At 46.5% G+C, this 20,775-nt stretch overlaps 1 protein-coding gene and 1 long non-coding RNA gene across 2 annotated transcripts; one reads left to right on the top strand and one right to left on the bottom strand.

Moving 5' to 3' along the window:
• The first annotated feature begins 1,290 nt into the window (after window positions 1-1,290).
• Window positions 1,291-11,428, top strand: LOC117428457 (synemin-like). Its single transcript, XM_034902095.2, has 4 exons — window positions 1,291-2,244; window positions 3,834-3,958; window positions 7,004-7,080; window positions 7,443-11,428. Exons 1-4 carry the CDS (start codon window positions 1,444-1,446, stop codon window positions 10,109-10,111), a joined length of 3,672 nt encoding a protein of 1,223 aa, XP_034757986.2. The 5' UTR covers window positions 1,291-1,443; the 3' UTR covers window positions 10,112-11,428.
• A 132-nt stretch (window positions 11,429-11,560) lies between these two features.
• On the bottom strand, window positions 11,561-15,186 carry LOC117963138 (uncharacterized). Its single transcript, XR_004660657.2, has 3 exons — window positions 14,953-15,186; window positions 13,702-13,892; window positions 11,561-12,090 (listed from the first exon to the last, which is right to left on the bottom strand). It is a non-coding gene; the product is annotated as an uncharacterized LOC117963138 (long non-coding RNA).
• Window positions 15,187-20,775: the final 5,589 nt, after the last annotated feature.

Genomic DNA, 20,775 nt, shown 5'->3' with positions numbered 1-20,775 from the left:
TAGTAAAGTCGATGAAAGCTAAGTCTTAAATGTATTGTAATGTTATTGTCACTGTGGGTTTATTTAACACGTGTTCGATTCGCCTGGACAGTGGAAAGGGACCGATGCGCGGCAGCAGCATTCTTAATACAGCTTGATGAAGTGAAATGGTTATCTGCAGTTACACGACATAACCACCAGAGTGCGCCAATAAACATACACTTTGGAAGCTGGCTTTCAGTGATGCACGGTGCAGCAGCCACTTCAAGAACAACTACGTAAAGTTGAATTCTTTATATTCACCTACCTACCTGTTATAACAGAACCACCACAACTTCAGCTTCAGGGTCCACAGTGTTTTATATGTGGGCTCTAGGTTACCGCGTCTGGGTATCCGTGTACCTTTTTTAAGACTTTTTCCTGGACAATCCTCGTTCTAAACTTTCTCTGATTCTTCATTCTCTCAGCCCAAAGTGGTGCAATTTCATTTGCTGCAAGGTCCACCAATCACAACACCACATTTTGCTATTGGTTCTCCATCCTGTCCATCAAAATAACTAGTTATTCGATAGGATAGATTTTAGGGGCGTGCTTAGTCTTGTTTTTAGCATTCTAGTAAATACGTCACAGTAATTAATTGGTTACCGTTCATTGGTTAGTTCTTATTATTTGTTACCAATCGAATGAATAAAATGATACTGGTACTTTGAATCTTATTGTTGTCAAATGCCGAGTCTGCATATTTGAAAACAATATACAGTTCGAGATCAAATCACGTTCGCCTCACACGCGAAAGGTCCCCGGTTCGATCCCGGGCGGAAACATCTTTTTTTAAAAAAATGTATTTATTTATATATTATTACATTGATTACTTGTTAATAAAGTTAAGTAATGAAGTGCTGCCTTTACATCAACTGTGTGTATTCAAAACATCAAAAAGCAGACTGTTTTCATTTCTGTAAATTGACCTCAGTTTTACTGCAGTTATCTTCAAATCAACAGCGTTTTATTTACAGACATGTTCTCTTCTGATATGCCAAGCTAAATCACTGGGCAACTAAATACTGCATTTATTATTACAGTACAGTAGTAATAATGTCGTATAGATACGAGGTAGTATGCTGGCACTGAATTACATACCACCATACTGTTCCATTCCAGCGTCGATTGCATTTACAACCTTTGTCCACTAGAGGGTGCCATTTCCTTATAAAGCTGAAGGCCTTTTCCCATTCAATCCAATAGGGACATTCGAATGAGTAAAACGTGCTTTGACTTCAAGCCCCGCCTCTCTCCTTAATTCACAGACAGTGAGCACTTGTCAGAACCTCAGGCAGCGGCTAGCCAGAGAAAGAGAGCTCAGCGTGGAGCTCACACTGTAGAACTACTACTACTGCAACAAAAAGAGAGAGAAATTAAATAAATTAAGCAGTGATCAGAGACAGGAGACACTTTTGTTTTGCGATGTTGCATTTCAGCAGAACGTTCGAGAACGAAAAGATGCAGCTTCAGGAGCTGAATAAGAGGCTCAGCCAGTATCTGTCCCGGGTGAAGCAGCTGGAGCAGGAGAATGCCTCCCTCCTCATGGAGATCAGCACTCTGAGGCAGGAGAGGACAGGGGAGTGGGAACAGCAGCAGCAAATGGTGGAGATGCGGGGGCTCCGCAGAGCAGTGGACCAGCTGGCTCTTGAGAAAGCCCAAGCCGAGATGGAGCGAGAGAAGCTGCGCAGAGAACTCCAGCTGGTGCAGGAGCTCATCTGCCAGGAGAGTGGCACATGCAGGGACATCCACGGGGAGCTGAAAGGGTTTGACAAGCATCTCCAGCAAGCCTGCTTGAAGAACCTCGCCCTGGAGGAGCACCTCCTGAGGCTGCAGAGGGAGCAGCAAGCCCTGGAGGACAGCCACAGACAGGAGATCTGCGTGCTCCGAGAGCAGCTCTGCTCCAAGCTTGTGCCCATGGTCACCCAGCAGGGCCAGGGTCCCCCGGCACTAACCCTGGAGGAGGTGGAGGAGTACACGCTGAGCCTGTCCCAGGCCTGGGCCCACACCGTGGAGCTGCACCACACGAGGGTGGAGGAGCTGGAGGAGTCCCTGTGGCTGGACCAGGAGAGGCTGGAGGAGCTGTGCAGAGAGAAGAGGCAGAGCGCCGCTCAGCTGGAGAAGCTGCGTGAGGAGATGCACAGGCAGAGTCACATCCAGGAGGGGCTGGAGAGCGAGCTCGTCAGCCTGCAGGAGAACTGCGACCTGGAGCTGCAGGAGTACCAGGTTTGCATTGTATTTCATGTCTTTAGTAGTTGTTGGTTGCCGGTTTTCGCATTGGAGAAAAAATGATGTGTCACCATAAAGTAAGGAGCTGCTGTATCTGAAGCACAGAAGCATCTGAAGCACCTGGAATGGCTGGAGTTATCACATTTCATACATGGAGTTGTAATGATGGGTTACTTTCTGCTTGCTTTGTGTCACTGTATGCCTGTATGCTCTGGTCTCTCTGCTTGCTTTGTGTCACTGTATGCCTGTATGCTCGGGTCTCTCTGCTTGGAGTGACTGGACACCTCTAAGATATTTAGAGCTTGTGGTATGGCATGTTGACACACTAGTGCCTGGATCAGAAGAACTCTTAGGCAAATTCAACTACTTGTATTTTTGGGTTTAAAACTAAATAAATGTTAACGTGACATTATTCAGCAGGCTTCATTCGACTTTATGAAGCAAAATGAGTTAATTCTACAGGGTGATGCAAAACTGTACTGATGTGACGAGATAAATGATGCAAAGAACCTTAACCTGCATGGACAGATCAGAAGAAGGGCGGCTCTTTGTTAAAGTGTAAAAACCATCACTTTTAAAACAGCACTTCTGAGTGAAAACCCCTTTAGTTTGTATTTGTTCATGTTGCCAATACACATTTACAGATTTTTAACAGGGAGAATGTAGAGGCGAGAATAGTGACCTTACACAATAAGTCCGCACTGCATGGAACAGAGCTGCCTTTAATAGCGCAGGCGGGGTCACTTTGAACAGCACAGCCTCTGCACATGGATATATTGTGGTGTTTGCTGTCATTGGAACAGACAGCATCATCATGTGCTTTGCACTATATGGCAGGTATTGCCTACAGTGACCATAGTACGGGCATTCCTTAGCACAAGCTCGTGAGGCTGGATTTTATAGATAAGGTAATGGATTGGAAAGCCTTGGTTTTGCATGCTTTTAAAGCCTGGACTGGGGAGATAACAGTACTCAGTTGCAAGAGTTCAGTGCAGCGCTAAAAAGGACGAGCAGTGAGACAGCAGCAAATCTACTCAGGTTTCAGCTTCTCTTCTCTCAGGAGTGGTTTCAGTATCCGCGAGGGAGCTCCTGTATGTTCACAACATCACACAACGCACTCCGCTGTGCACCTGGCCTGTCCCTGTGGAGGAGAGCCAGGGGAGGCTGTTTGAGACCCTTCATTGTACCCCCCTTTTAGAACATCAATAAAACGCCATGGTCTGTGACAAAGAGGCCATGCTAAAGCAAAGTGCCACTCCAGACCTCCTGCAGCTGCATTAGTTAATGCTATAACAAGCATTAGTCTCTTAAACCAATTTGCCAGCTGCTCCACAGATCCTAATAACCTGCCTCACATGATAGTATTAAGCTTACGAGTAAGGTAACCTTGCACCACGCTACCCTAGGGAGAAGTAAAGGCACTGCCAAAGTAAAAAGCAGGACATTGACCTTTAATAATGTGTTTGGGTTTGTTTTGCGTGCTGTCGGGCTGAGGGAAAGGGCTACACATTACTGAATACCTGGAGTGCATGTTAAGGAATATTGAATGTTCTTTTACTGTGATTCGATACTGTTTGTGTCCCCAGGTGCTGATTGAGCAGCTGGAGGAGGAGAGGAGAAAGCTGAGCATCGCCATCGCTGAGAGGCTGGAGGATCATCAGGAGCTCATGCAGGTGAAGATAGGGCTCAGCATGGAGGTCGCCACCTACAGGTAGGACTCTGCATTGCACTCTTCAATCTCATGCCAAATAACCACAATAACCGTCTTGAATTTTCACCATCTTCTCCAAACTTCAATCAAAGACTCGTAGCCTCCTATAGCCTTTCAGGTTGCCTTTGTGTATAATTTGATAAAATGTTGATTTGATATGAATCTTACAATAAGTTAGAATACAGTTTTTGCAAGGACTGGCCTCTCATATGAGGGCCTCCTTTCTGCAGTAATAGCCTTTAGATGCATTCAGTTGTAAAGACACATTTACTTAGAAAGAATATTAATCACAAGTCAGGAGCACAAAGCTATTTCCTTGTCAAAGGCAGTGGGTTTATAAAGCACAGTTTCAGCTCTTTCACAGAGCATTTTACTGAAGAGAAAAAACAGCTACCTGCCTCTTTCGCAGCTTTTTAAAATATTTACACTGTAGCGTTCTTTCTGTATTCAGCTGGGACCAGCTGGAGGCCTGCATTTACAATGCTTACTGTCTGATGCAGAGTGGCACACTGAGATTAAACCAGCCAGTCAAAGAGAGATTTCACACTCTGAGCTGAAATGCATTTCATTGTAACAGTACAGAACATCTGGAAGTGCCCTTTGACGTGGGCTTTACCCCTGCTAATCACCAGTTCAGCAATGATGCCGACCCCTTCACTTGAGTTGGTACAAAAGCAGTAACATTACAGCTGCAGTTTTTCATTACTAACAGTGCATTGCCCCTACGTTTAGAAAGCTGTAGCTTACTGTGTGTGAACTCCAGGGTTACTCCACCAGCTTGCTTGAATATCCTTCATATGCAGTTAAACAGCAGCTCCTCCTCACCATGTGGTGTGTATTAATAAAGCACCACTGGAATAATATACCAGCTCAGACCTGCGGGGGCGCATTTCCAGCACAAGCTACCGGAACAAAGGATTCATTGTGCACAGGCTGGCAGGCATAGCAATTTTACAAGCACAGGTTACGAGACGCACAACAATAAACCATTTGAACCATTCTGGACCAGAAAGTGGACGCTCATGCCCTGGCCAATAACAAATAACACACCCTACTGGCGCCATTCTGCTGCACTGTCAGCTCTGAATGAGAAATGGAAAGTGCAGTCTGGGAGCCTCAGTTTAATGGGGGTGCAGCCAGGGCAGCGTCATTACCAGCTCCACTGGCCCCTGTGTTCTGTTTAATGGGGGTGCAGCCAGGGCAGCGTCATTACCAGCTCCACTGGCCCCTGTGTTCTGTTTAATGGGGGTGCAGCCAGGGCAGCGTCATTACCAGCTCCACTGGCCCCTGTGTTCTGTTTAAGGGGGGTGCAGCCAGGGCAGCGTCATTACCAGCACCACTGGTCCCTGTGTTCTGTTTAATGGGGGTGCAGCCAGGGCAGCGTCATTACCAGCTCCACTGGCCCCTGTGTTCTGTTTAATGGGGGTGCAGCCAGGGCAGCGTCATTACCAGCTCCACTGGTCCCTGTGTTCTGTTTAATGGGGGTGCAGCCAGGGCAGCGTCATTACCAGCTCCACTGGCCCCTGTGTTCTGTTTAAGGGGGGTGCAGCCAGGGCAGCGTCATTACCAGCTCCACTGGCCCCTGTGTTCTGTTTAATGGGGGTGCAGCCAGGGCAGCATCATTACCAGCTCCACTGGCCCCTGTGTTCTGCCCCTCGCAGGCTGATTGTTCGGCCGAGCCCTGAGCAGGGTTACACGGCCCCATCTCAAATGTTCTGTGTTTCTTGGAATGTATTTTTAGTGATTTCATACGTTGCTGTAGCAACAGAGCAACTGTTGTCCTAAAGCGTGCCAACAGCACTTACTAAAGCATTCCACTGGGCCCCTTTTAGCTGCTCCTGTAACCCTTTCTGTGCGCTGCAGTTAGAAACGTTCACCAGTACGTTTGACTCACTTTATTAGCCCCAGTTACCCACCTTTAATATGGGTGGCTATGCTTTAGCAGGCTTGCAGTGCTATGTGCTCTACTGCATTGTGGTTTGATTTGTACGTGTATGACAATGGAAAGCTCCGCTGGCATGCATTGTAAACACATGGAAAGGCGGGGCCAGTGTGTTTCCAGTCTGGTTTCTCTCACTGGGGTGTGCTAGCAAAGGAAAAACACTGTCAGCAACAAGACAGAGGTGACTGCAAAGTGTTGTCAACACCCTTCCTTTAGGATTCCTACAGTATACTCTTACCTAGGACTGCGCAGTATTCGACAAAGCTGACTCCTATAGTAAAACTCGTAATAGGAGCAGCCTGTGTCAGTTTCCTGTGTGATTCCCTGTGAAGTATTTTGTGAGGGTAACTGCACTGTAACAAGCCGAAGAGGCTGTACATTATAGTCAGTCATCTCAAGTACATGTTATCGCAGTTATCTGGTTCTGCAAGTAAGTAGCTTAAATGGTTGGCATAGAGCTGAGGTTTCATGTGTCACAATATCAGCCCTCTCTGAGCAGTATTTTTAGCACCTAGTCAGAGCAATGTTAACTCCTATTTAAAACATGTGACTTATCAGATACTCACACTGACCTCTTCAATATGAAGTTCATTGAATGTTCAGGTAAAACTACCCACAATGAAAATACCCCACAGACTGGGTTCTCCGAATTCGATCCTCACTTTAAACTGCATTATTTGGCCCCAATTTCTTTTACTGCAATTAACTGACAGCTGTTTTTGTTTTGGAATTCGCTGGCTGCTCCGGCACAAACCAGTACACAAAGCGATCAAGTGCAGTAGAGACGGCTTCCTGACTGAATGGGCAGCAGAGAATGCTTTGGCTTTATTAATACACAACACTGACCCTCTGGTGCTTCCCAGCGGGTTATCCTGCTGCCCTGTTTGTAAAGGGCAGCATGTTGTTCCAGCTCAGCCTCTGGGTATTTTATCAGGGACTGTGGGCAATGCGGAGGGAGCAGAGTGCTTACAAAGTGTCAGGGCTCCACTTCGGGGTTACTAATATTCCCCCACGCAAATCACTTCTGCTTCTGAACCGTAGAACCCACCACAAACAGGATTGCTCACTGCAGTCTCACCGCAGCCATTGCATTCTCTTCACAGGGCACTGCTGGAGGGGGAGAAGAGGGAAACATACCTTTGGACAGACCAGCATGTGAGACAAGCACCCAGAAATATAGGTATGCTTCACTTCACAATCATTCCCAATGATGTCAATGTCTGTTTCTTGATTAATGCACGGAATCGTGGCTGCATTAGAACCCACTTTTCAATACACAGGCGATCTAGCACTGAGCCTGGATAGGACAATTCTGTCAGTAGCAGAACTTCTTTTAAGATTAAAAGCCTTTGCTTTTAAATGCACAAGCCCCTAGCCTCTTGCTGTTTGTGATTCGCTCTGCAGGTGTATGGACTCATTTGTCCAGATTGAGCACAGCCTCGCTGTTTTGACTTGGGTGTGGAATTGTGACATTTCCGATGACGGTACAGAACCAGCTCTAATGAACTGTTGAACTCTTTGGGTTCCTTGTTGTTTCATCAGGTATTGGAAAGCCGTCCCACATGTTCACGGTGAAGAGGGAGGATGGAAGAAAACAGTTTCCATTCAGCTCACACACAGGCGTTAGATATGAGGAGCGTGCCTCCAGTGCAAGCACAGTCTCAAGGCCAGGTCAGGTCAGAACCTATGAAGCGAGCAGAACAGTTCCAAGTGGTTTCTCAGAGAGACTTCTGCTGGGTGGTACCCAAGTGCCTTATGCTGCCAGAAAAGATGTCTCATCATCTGCAAGGACCATACAGGTCTCCTCTAGTTCTTCCAGGGCAGTTCCCCAGCAGGCTGAAAGAAAGACCGTTGCAATTAAACCAAGGGTGTTGGTCGAGACGACCGTGAGCTCAACAGAGGTGACCACACATCCTGCCAGAGACGCGGCTATTAACCTTCAGAGATCCAGCAACGAGAACAGAGCAGGGCTTCACACGTCACCTACTGCAGATCAGAAGCCCACACCGGAGGACATAACCAACAAGCGTGTGATTGTTACCATTCCCATCAAGGCACCACAAGATCCAGAATCTGCTGACGAAAGCAAGGTAAAGATTACGGAGGTCACAATCGGCAGGAAAGAGTCAACTGAAGCAGAATCTGTGGACCTTAACGGATTCAGAGTCAACCGGGGACAGGTTCCAGAGAACAAAGAGGTGGAAACCACACTTCAGGGACTCCAGATTCAAAACGGCGCTGGTGCACAAAAACAAGGCTTTGGTGAAGATCAGCCAGAGGGTCAAACGGCTGCTAAATATTTCAGCGAGGAGCAGATTCAAATTGATAAAAAACATAAGGAACAGGTTGCAGGTGCAAGTCCAGACGATGCAAAAAGATCTGTAACAGAGGAAAAAGTCTTGGATACCATAACCATGGAAGATATTCTTCAGCAGGTGGTAAATCCTTCTGGTTTGGAGACGACACTCGGCTCCTCTCCCGATTCTAAGGTCACCTACCACGTTGAAAAAACCCAGGTGGAAGACGGAACAACCAAGACCCAGATTTTCTTACAGTCTACCGTGCGGGAGGACCTGGACATATCGGACGATTCTGTTCTGGAGGAGCTGCTAAATAAGGGCGAGAAAAGAACTGCTTTGGAAGATATCAGGGGAACCCCGACAGGAAGCATGATCGAAAACCTTCTCAGCCTGGGCATGACCGGATGGGAGAATCTGGAGAACATGGCAGTTAATGTCGAGATTATCGAGGAACCACTGGAAACCCAAAGTGATGAAGAAAATGAGGAAAAGCTCTCATCAACGTTCTTCCAGATCGAGGAGCTCGAGAACGCTCCTGTGGCTGTTAAAGGGTCTTTGGGCAGTGAAGAGGTGCTGAGTGTCACCATGGCAGCTGAAGAGCTGGGGAAGAGGCAGTTTTCAGACACGGACCCATCCTTTCAAACCAGGGTCCAAGAAAACGAGTATTTTGTGTCCACGCCAGATGATTACATGTCTGAACACCAGGAAAGTGACCTTTCATCTTTCGACCGCTCCGGAGTGAGACAGGAGTGGACAGGAGACGAAAGGTGCTGGCAAGAGGAGCCAGGACCCAACCAGGAGCAAAGCTTCACTGATACACTGACCAAACAGTACTGGAGAGAACCTCAGGCTTCAGAACCTAGAGCAGAGTTTGACAGAGCAGAGTTTAACAGAGCAGAGTTTGACAGAGCAGAGTTTGACAGAGCAGAGTTTGACAGAGCAGAGCTCGACAGAGCAGAGGTCGACAGAAATGAGTTTGACAAGCAGACTTCGTATGAGTGCGTCGTAGAAGAAGAAATTAAGGTTCCACGTAAAGTTCAAGAATCAGTGTTGGAACTGCTGAGAGAGGATGGGCACAATCCAAAACAGCAGCTGAAAGGGGCTTTGGAGCAACTGAAAGAAACAGTGTCTGACAATTTGAGAGAGGAGCTGGCTGTGTTAACCAGCAACGGACAGGACAGCTCCGAAAGCCTGGCTGTTGATATCAGAAAAGTACAGCAGTCTTCTGACAGCGGTGTGGTGACCATTGTTGCAGAAATCAATGTTTCCCAAAATCTCGACGAGTCAGGCCTCCCGGAGGGACAGGAGGGATTTTCCGATGAGCAGGTAATGGCAGCGCTGCGATCTACAAACCCCCAACTCCACGAAGCACGAAGCGGCAAGGCAGGCGAAAAGATGGTCCTCTCTCACAGCGCAGACGACAAAGAACCGAAGATTAGAGTTTCCACAGATCAAGACGTGAGAGTGCAGGGAATGAGCTGGACCACGAGCAGCGAAGATCCAGGGAGCCCAAATGCAGAGCAGTCAGCCCCCGACATCAACAAATTGGTGAAGCACATTAAACTGGGTCCCTCTGAAAAATCATTCACTTTCCAGATGGACGTGTCCCAGGTTGCATCTTCCACCACTGGCAGGGGGCCCCAAGAAGCAAAAGCATTTAATTCCCAGGCAGAGTTCACTGACGGAGCCAACGTCCGGGTAGTCAGGGAGGAAGTCTATCAGTATGTGCAAAGGGCCGGTGAGGAAGGGGAGGAGCAGGTAGAGATGTGGGATCCCAGCCAAGGTGAAACGGCAGCACAGTTTGCGTTTTCCAAAGCACTGCAGCAGCAAAGAATAGTGGACCCCCGATCAGTGATCAGCGAGGAACAGAGGATTGCGGCTCTTTACCTGGACGAAGATGATGAAGATTAGCTGAGTGGACGTTAAGAGATGCTGAAAAAGATTTGCTGCTTGGTAATTTGGATTCACTAGCAGCATCAGAGATAACAATAGTAACCCCCTCCACCTCCCAAATCGCCACCGAAAAACCAGATGGAGAGTAGATTTTAGTCCATTTGAGTGTGAGTTCATAACTGAAGATCAGTTCTGAAGTGATGATGCTCATTCAGGTCATCAATAATCATTTATAACCATCAGAAGCAATCTTTGGCCAGGATTTTACTTCTTCTACTTTTGACCAATTATAATGCGCAACTATCTAATGGTTTTGCACAATCATTACAGGAGGGGCCTGGGCACACCTAAAACACAACTAGCTTCAAAACACAACGATTTTAGATTTGTGCAGTACACGATTTCAAAGGTTAGTTTCACTGTGAAAAAATAGTTTCTGTCTCCACGCTTCATAATAATAATAATAATAATAATAATGGTCATGTTCTAGGATACATAACTTAAGGTAGATCACTCCTGGACAAACCTTTCTAGAACGCTTTGAGACGCTGTGCAAGATCCTGCAGATCTACTGCAGTGTGCGCGTGGTGCTCCTGATTGCCGATGCTCAGGCTGATACAGTAGGTTGGTAAACCACACCACACCACACCACACACTGCTTTTGTAGCTGTCGCATGCCCCCAGTAGCATGGAATGGCTTTAATGGCATTATCACAGCCACGTTTTAAATGTGCTGAAGATCTTTGCTTACTTTTCTGCTTTAATTGGGAGAAGTGCAGGTTTGTTGGTTTTTAAACACAACACTGTACTTTTAGAAGTTTAAACGGCTGCACCTTGTGAATGTGGTATGATTCATGTCATCTGATTTTGAATGTGATGACTAAATGAAAGCAAAAAGAGATCCAGTAATGTTGCATTAAATGAGAGCGACCTGTTTCCAATATACAGCTGAAATGTGTTCTCTTTAATGTTATGCATATGTTTTTAAATCCCCTTTTGCGTAAGACTGAGGTTTATCCATCTCGAATGGGGCATTTTGCAAACCCCCTTTCCCCAGTAGCTGTGTCCTGTGAAAGGGCTCTGACTGCGCCTGGTCCTGTGGTGTGTGCTGCCCTCCTCCCCACCTTTGGAGGACTGGCAACCCTCATGCCTGCACAGCGCGAGCCCCACAAACACACGGGTTCCAACAGGGGTGCTGCATCTCTTGCTTCCTTTATTTTAGAAAGTTAATAAACCGATATGCACGTTCAGATTTTTTTGGCAGCTTTGTATTTTATCATGTTTTGGTTTGACACAGGACAGTATACTTAAGAAAATAAAAGCCCTTAAAAAAAACAAACAAAAAAAAACTTTCCGAGTCGTTGTTGTTCCTGGAAAATAACCTTGACACGTTCTGTATGGCACAGTGGCAAAAGCACTTGAGGTGGAAATGGGTCATTTCCTGGCTGAGCCCAAAGCCAATCTGGGTCTGAGGTGCTGATTAGAAGTCTTTACATGTTTTAAAGAGATTCTGGGTAGAAGGCACAGCATTTCCTGGACCCTCTACCGTCCTCCCTGGCACGGTAACTGAGAGGTGCAGGGAGACCCCCCTCTATCCAAACCCATTGACCACATCACCCAACTATACACACATCACCCAACTATACACACATCACCCAGCTATACCCACATCACCCAGCTATACCCACATCACACAACTATACCCACATCACACAACTATACCCATGTCACCAGCTATACCCACGTCACCCAGCTATACCCACATCACCCAAATATATCCAAACTTCCTGTTTTAGGGGTTCCAATTAGAGAGAAGATGCCCAGCGTGTTTTGAGGAAGGGTCCTGTCCTCTACCTCCCTTGAAAGATGGCCAGTTTTAGTCGTAGATGTTGGTCTTTGTCCCTCCCAGAGCCGAATGTGACAGTACGACAGGACAGAACGGAGGCCTCTTATTCAGACTGTCAGTGTTCCTCTGTCCCCCAGTGACCTCCAGAGCCCTGTGAAGCACACACATGTACACAAGTCAGCACTACATGCAGTACACAGGTACACACTGACAACATTAGCACCACATGCAGTACACAGGTACACACTGACCACGTTAGCACCACATGCAGTACACACTGACCACACTTAACTGGGTTGTTGTTTTGTAATATTGCTGACAGCACACATGGGAAGACTGGCCAAAACACACACAGCACTTCATGAGAAAACTGGCCAAAACACACACAGCACTTCATGGGAAAACTGGCTAAAACACACACAGCACTTCATGGGAAAACTGGCCAAAACACACACAGCACTTCATGGGAAAACTGGCCAAAACACACACAGCACTTCATGGGAATGTACGTCTGGACTCAACAAGGGTTTTCATCTCAAATCTAACAAGGGACTGAATCCAGCCAGGGATGATGTCATGGAAAATCATTTTCATCTGAAAGCTCTGCCCCCCCATCCTCTCCCCCCTCCCCTCCTAATTTCTTATTTTACAGGAGGCGAGGGCCTGCTATTGCAGATCCCACTAACAATCAGGATGAAGGATGCTGGCTTCTGATGTGAGAACCAGTGCCAGCAGCACTCAGTTCAGTTAGAATTACTGGAGAGGCTATACCAGGCTCTCGATTGAGCAGTGTGGGAGCAGGGAGGTGGAAGAGTTAGCTACCTGGCTCTCGACTGAGCAGTGTGGGAGCAGGGAGGTGGAAGAGTTAGCCTTCTCCTTGCAATGGCATTTCGGTTTTGGCAGCAAGGCAAGTGACCAGATCAACAAAGTAAGTGTTTGCATTTAAAAATGGAAAAACGTGTCCCTGCATTGATTTCCTGTACGCTTGCTCTGAAACTGCTGGCCTTCACACTGGAGGCAGTCCAGGCTTTCTACATTGACAGTGCTCTGTGCAGCAGCAGCTGTTGCCATGGTTACCAGTAACAGAACATGATCTCACCACTTAAGTGTTATTGTTCAGGGGCTCTTTTCAAAAGGTTATTGGCCTCCGGTTCTGTAAACTTAGTAAGCTGTGATTGAGTGCAGGATGCTAGCGACCCACACGGCTCCACACAGCAACACAGCAGCAAGCGAGTCATTCTGCATTATGAGTTCCACCAAATTCCAGATCCACCTCCAAGGGCAGGTCTGTCAGAAATGCCCATGTGCTCAACCCAGAGCCGCTAATGCTACACAACTTTCAACCACTACAGTTTTGTATCATTAGCACTGATGTAAATGCTTAATGGATCCTGCACAATGGGTTGTATAAAAAGCTTTAGTGCCAGAGCAAGAGCCTGAGTATTCAATAGCTTTCTCATCTGCTAAACCCACATGACTGCAGTGCCCTTTCCAGCCGTCTCCGAGCTCTCCACTTTGTTTGAATGTCAAGTTTGCTTGTGTTTGAATGGTCATGCATTCCATTTCGATGAATGGCTTGCGAGGGTTCGGAATGCAATACAATAAGCATGATCCAATTAAATAAATTCAGTTAAAACTGAACGGAACATGGCAGAGTTTCTAAGGGCTAATCCGTCTCAATCATCTCCAATTGAAATGCGAGGGGAGAATTAATAACCATTCAGAAAGATGCATGCAGACGCAGCTGAAATGTCACACTCACAAACGACTCATTTCGGAAGCAGTTTGGAGTGCAGCTGTTCCTGGTGGATAAATACAGGCTCCCAGAAGATTTCTCTTCAAGCTTGCCCTTGAAGTGAAGTGCGGAGACCATAATTCAGCTGGAGAGATACAAGGCTGTGATGAAGGGCTTGCTGGAATCTCCTCTTCTCCATCAGAGCCTGTCCCATTACTCTAATGCAAAGAAGGGGGAGAGTCTTCAATGGAAATCACTGTGGTTAAAGACAGTCTTAATTTAAACAGAGCCTCTTGAAATAACTCACAATAAAGAGAAGTCTATTTATATGTACTGTACACACACTGAAGATTGTAGATTACCGACCTGCCCTGACCTTCACAAGTATAACACAATCTGAAGGATCAAGACTGGTGTTTGAGAAGTCATCGGCATCCTTGCAATGAACTTGCATGTGCAACAGCAACAGGCTCACATTTCTATGTTTACATTTCTGTAGAGTATTTCTAGGTGTGTTTTTGCACTGTGTGCATGGCTCAGTGCAGAGTATTTCTAGGTGTGTTTATGCACTGTGTGCATGGCTCAGTGCAGAGTATTTCTAGGTGTGTTTTTGCACTGTGTGCATGGCTCAGTGCAGAGTATTTCTAGGTGTGTTTTTGCACTGTGTGCATGGCTCAGTGCAGAGTATTTCTAGGTGTGTTTTTGCACTGTGTGCATGGCTCAGTGCAGAGTATTTCTAGGTGTGTTTTTGCACTGTGTGCATGGCTCCTCACTGGGAATGTTTTTGAGAACCTGTGTGGCTACAGTACCACGCAGATGTGACAGCACTGTATGTAAAATAACTGTGTGTAATTCACACCCCTCTAAATAATGTGATAGCAAGGCGTGGCTGCACTTGGAAGAACAAGCACAAGAACACATTTGAACAGGTTTATCAGCAACATAATCCCCCTGAGAGCTAGCAGCACCATGGAGAAGTACATCACCATGGGCTGCAGCCACAGTGTGTGTGTGTGGGGCAGTCTTCTACTCTCAAGAACTACTGCTAAACAGTAACGTAATCCCCCTGAGATTACCTCCACTGAAGACATCGAGGGTATTTTTATTAAATGGTATAATACAATCTGGTTTATGAGTGTCTCTCTCTGTAACAATACAGCAGGCAGCTGTGAGCTGAAATTTTAGTTGCATGTGTCCCAGGACACTCATGAAAACAAGATATTTTTACCTCATTGAGATTTTTTAAGGTTTTAAATAAATAAAAATCCCACTACCCACCTGTTCTAGGATCTAGTTGCAGAATTATATTCGGCTCCACCAGCATGGGGCTTGGCATCGAAGATGTTTTTATAAATACACTGCGTCATTCCTAAAAACTCAAACGATACAGACCTGGAGAAGGAAGGCAGGAAAGAAGGCCCGGCATTCATGTGCTGATTAGAACAAGAATCACTGCAACACAATCAGCCACTTAATTCCCTAAAGCCTGACCATTGTGCCCTGCTCCTCCAGAGCTGGAGTAGGCCAGCGCTAAGCTGTGAGCGATGTGTGCCACCACCCCCCCCCTCGCAGGGCAGTTACTCAGTGCGATGGAATGTGCCTGGAAAAGGAGAGGTGATTAACTGGAAAACAACACCACTGACCACGGAATCAAACGCTTGATTTTCCTCTTCACTCGAGTCTTACTGGAATATTTCACTCCTAGAAACTCGAGGAGGGGTGTATAATCCATCTGCCTTAAAGCTCTAGGTTCTCAAAGCCGTTTACTTGTGAATGTAAAAAACAGATTGCCATTCGAAAACAACAGCTTAAGACGACTTGCAAGCTCCATTACATTAAAAGCCTGAGTTGTTTGTTTTATGGTATATCAGGTGTGTTGCTTTACTTTTCAAAGGATGATTTGGAGTTAACAGGTTTGAGAATGTAGCCCTGGGTCGTTAATCCCATTGAGTGCTGGGGTTGATTCTCCAGTGGAAAGAGATCTGTCACTCTCTACATATTAAACCCACTGATACTGGACCTCAAGGGGTTCTCTTGGTTGATTCTTTTGGTAGGAATGATTGATCAGCTGTTCCACATCATTGCACTGGCTTAGTTTTATGTTCTGAGGGACTCTGAACAGAACCAGTTAGGTTGATCTAGACTTTAGCAATGGGGACTAGGAATGCTTGACCAATCACACTGTGCACTGACTGGGGTACTGAGAGGGTAGTGGTGAAAGCGCCTACCTGCAGCAGGTGCTCTATAGCAATGTGCAGGCTGCCCTGTGCCTGCTCCAGCACTGCCATCTCCCTGTACACACAGCAGCACTCGGGGTGCCCGCAGTGGAGTGCTCCCACGCCGCACCTGCATGCCCGCAGTGGAGCGCTCCCACGCTGCACCTGCATGCCCGCAGTGGACAGCTCCCACGCTGCACCTGCATGCCCGCAGTGGAGAGCTCCCACGCTGCACCTGCATGCCCGCAGTGGAGAGCTCCCACGCTGCACCTGCATGCCCGCAGTGGAGAGCTCCCACGCTGCACCTGCATGCCCGCAGTGGGGCGCTCCCACGCTGCACCTGCATGCCCGCAGTGGGGCGCTCCCACGCTGCACCTGCATGCCCGCAGTGGAGAGCTCCCACGCTGCACCTGCATGCCCGCAGTGGAGAGCTCCCACGCTGCACCTGCATGCCCGCAGTGGGGCGCTCCCACGCTGCACCTGCATGCCCGCAGTGGACAGCTCCCACGCTGCACCTGCATGCCCGCAGTGGACAGCTCCCACGCTGCACCTGCATGCCCGCAGTGGGGCGCTCCCACGCTGCACCTGCATGCCCGCAGTGGAGAGCTCACATGCTTTGTTTTGCCACAAAGGACTGGAAACAAGTGCTTCTGTTTGGAACCTGATTTGGTTACGCTTCTTGCTACAGTACATCATGTTTTGCTTTGTGTCGATCCCTGTTGACAGCACAGCGAGCATCTCAAGAGAAGGCTTTATTTGGTAGGAACTTGGCCTTCAAGTGGCAACTAAGAAGATCTGCTTTCTATCAGTCCACCCTTCCCCTGTTTTAATATGTGAAGATTCTGCAGCATGGATCACATATTAAACAGGGCGCTTCTTCAGCACACAACAGGAGCAAGTTGGTGTTTTTGATTTATTTATTTTTTGTAACATAAAAGAGAGTAAAGGAGTTTAAAACCCATAATTTAAAATACATGTATTATTATTATTATTATTATTATTATTATTATTATTATTATTATTATTATTATTATTATTATTAGTATTATTATTATTATTATTAGTGTATACATACACTTAACGTACACAGCACAAACTTTGTATGTGTGTATGTTTAGATACTATTGTACTACACTAGACGTACTGCATGTTTATCAGCTGTCTCATGCATTTTTCCAATACTTGTTTCGTGGCATCCTGAAAAGCTTTGTTGGTTTTTCCTTTGTTTCTCTCCAGGCAGAAGTCCTAATAGGGCAGCTGGGATCGATGTGGACCGACTGCCAGGAATTCATCCTGCACAAACAATCCTACCCAGAGAGGAAGCAGGGCGAGAGGGAGAGGGGAACTCCAGAGAGGGAGAGGGGAACTCCAGAGAGGGAGAGGGAGAGAGGCAGAGGGGAGCTCCAGAGAGGAAGAGCCTGTGAGGCTTGAAGATCTCTGATAGGTAAATAACTCACAAGTGACAGAATGCATAGCTGAAATACAATGCGCACACTTTCACTATGAGACTTATGCCTCAATAAACCATGAAAAACTGAAAACTGTAAAATAGTGAAGGGCCCTTATATAGGAAAATACAGGACTTTACTGCCTTCACAAGCACTGCAGCCAAATACACAAAGATGTGTGTACCATTCTATACCAATAGGCATGTGTGTATCTATGTGTGTGTGTGTGTGTGTGTGTGTGTGTGTCTGTGCATGTGTCTTATATTAGTTTTTGTTTTTAAGCTCTTGCTTCAAGTAATAAAGACATTCGCTCCCTGGCTAATTGTCCCTGCTTATCTGTTTCCATTTAGCTCTGGGCTGTTCAAACGTTTCCACTATGACACTGTCCAGGAATTCCCATTACTGACGCTCAGTGCGTGGGAGAAGGGAGCCGCTCTGCAGCACTGGCCCTGTCTGAAACGAGTGAATATCCACAATCATTACTAAGCAGCTCTACTGTATGGCAGCACCATAATCTTTGATTCAATTCGGAGCACTTGGCGCTGAAACATGGCCGCATACAGCCGTATGTCCGCGTGAAGATGCTGTTTATAAAGTTCAACCACGGAAACATGGTAGTGTTGTGTGATACGCTGCTGTGAAGGATTCTGTGCCCTGGCGATGACATGAAGTTAAAAGCTCTATAACCACGAATGCAGATGAGCAAAAGATCTCTTTTGCACAGCGGTTAAGATGCTCGTTTGCGGTGTGCGGGGTCGCCGGTTCCACCCAGCCCCCTCCCTGTTACAGATTAATGGAACAACACAGCTGGCCACTACCTCAGCAGTGTAATATATTAACTAATGATACCACCTTGCAGAATGCATGTGTCACCCTCTATTTTCAGTAACACTGTGTCATCAATGGGTTGCAGTAAACAAGTTAGCCATTCACTGGAATGCATGGAAGTAAAGTGTTAGTCCTAATGCTCTCTGAGCAGGAAGACAGGAGAGAGATATTAGAACTGATCTTCTTACAGAAATAAGATCTCGACAGCTGTGGAAATGACTAGTCTGTAACACAGAGGTAATCAAGTGTCCTTCATCAAATTCCAGTACCAACCTGCCCTAACCCTGATGTCCTGGCAAGCTTATTCCTGGGAACATGAGGGCATCTCTGAGTCTTGCAGACTCCCTGTGTTCCTCACACTCCGCCTGCAGTAACAGTCACGCTCTTAAAATGGCCCGGCCGTCATGAACAGGGTCCGATCCAGCACTATATGGTGGCGCTACAATGGATACAACATACCCATTCTGTAACGTCTCTAAAATACAGGGGGAGCGGAAATCTCTGCAATAACAAACAATGAGAACCACACTTCCCAGAGCTTCCTTTAACATTCTATTCAGGGATTTTCAAATCACTGGTTCCTATGAGGAAATGACTTCCAAGTGTTGCTGTTCAGCTGGTACACAGTGGACAAAGCTAAACACAGCAAGAGTACACAGCAGTGCTACTGAGCCACAGCCCCTATGCAAACAGCAAGAGTACACAGCAGTGCTACTGAGCCACAGCCCCTATGCAAACACAGCAAGAGTACTCAGCAGTGCTCGTGCCATAGCGCTAATTGTGCACCCCTGTACTCTCAGCACATAATCACATCCAGCTGTGCCTTTGAGTCTTCACTTTTCATTTATGCTGCGTTGCTTGCGTAAGGACTATGCTGGCAAGATGCTGGTTTGTTTTACAAACTTTTAAAAGACGTTCTTTTTTGATATCTAAAAAGAAAGTATTCAAACGTATAAATAAACCAGTACTGCCATCTTGTGGCTGTTCTGTGAACTAGACAGCGGGAATCCAAAACAACGGCTTGCAGGGGAAACACCGGGCTGTTCAGGGGCTAAACCCCCATAAACAGCAGCCAGCCCCGGCACTGACACTGCAAACTGCCTGTTTCACTCTTCTTCCATTTGTTTGGTGGTGTTCAAGCCTCACAGAAGTGAGCGCATGGCTGTTCATTTTGGAGCCCTGTGATTACGACTTTCAACAGGAGCCAAGTCCCATCTATCCTACAACAATGGGCAATGGGGCCAGACTTATTGAGCTTTCGCTCCAGTGCAGAGTTTGCACATTTTGTTTTTTTCAAAAAGGAAAAACAAACTATTCATGGCTGCAAAACCAGTGACAATGAGCCTGAGTGTGTGTATCAAAACTAATCAGCATCGCGGGCTGTTCACTGCCAACATCAACAGCTTAGTAAACCTGACCCAGTGTGTCTGAACAATAACACACACACAGGCGTCATCCTTACAATACCTATGAGGACCTGCAAAAGCCTACCCCCTCCTCCTATAGAGCTCCCACAGTCATGTCTAACCACCCCCACCCCCGCAACACATTCACTTACCATACTACCATACTGTCTATTTTCAATAACAATGTGGCAACAATGGTCTGCACTAGACAAGTTAGTTAATTACTGTAACCCCTTGAATTGTAGTGCTAGCTGTAAACATGAGGCTAAACATGACTAGATAAAAACAGGCCTTTTTATAACTTTACCAGGAAGACAGCAGCATGTTCTGGTACAGTCTACTCTATGGCTTCCAAAAACTGTCAATGTGCAGGAGCTCCCTCTTGTGTCTTTACGGAACACTACATGACACTTAGGATTTCATTTCCTTGTTACTGGCAACGTTCTTTAGAAGTGTAGTGTATCATATCATACTGTTTAATGGCCCTGAAGCTGCACCAAGGCCAAACTCAAACACCAGTATACTATGAAATATAAGCATTTGAAAAAGGAAACACTCACTTGAAAAACAGTTTGTATACAAACTGCATGGAATCCTTTAACCCAGGTCTGCACAGCAATCAAGTGTTTGGGGTGCCAGTTCTGCACAAATCAGACACAAATCAGCTTGTAAAACCATTACCTTCCAGGCTGCACAGTCCCTAAAGCTGAGGCCCCTTTATAGGACATGCTGGAGCTGTTCTGTTGTGTTTCCATGGCCTACAGCAGCATAGCGTTCATTACTGTGATGGATAACGTGATGTGATGATTCGCTGGTGCTGCAGGCTTCTTAGATTGTAAATACTATGAGCCTATCTGTATATTGCACAGCTACTGCAACCGTCCCCACTAACAATAAACACATAGACATCATCAAGGAGACTATCAGCAACTTCTACTGAGTGTACACCACCCAGGATACATATAACACATACTGGATTGACACAATGCAACTTCTACTGAGTGTACAGCACCCAGGATACATATAACACATACTGGATTGACACAATGCAACTTCTACTGAGTGTACAGCTGCAGAGTCACTTACAACAACATCTCACCCAAAAGACAGAGTACAAGGAGGTTAAGTGACTTGCTCAGGATCACATAATGCGTCAGTCACTGAGTTAGGATTTGAACCAGGGTCCTCCTGGTTACAAGCCAG

This window comes from Acipenser ruthenus, chromosome 21, assembly GCF_902713425.1.
Source record: "Acipenser ruthenus chromosome 21, fAciRut3.2 maternal haplotype, whole genome shotgun sequence".
Taxonomy (NCBI): Eukaryota; Metazoa; Chordata; class Actinopteri; order Acipenseriformes; family Acipenseridae; genus Acipenser; species Acipenser ruthenus.
Note: the sequence above shows the minus strand (reverse complement) of the source record. Positions and strands in the feature narration are given on the sequence as shown.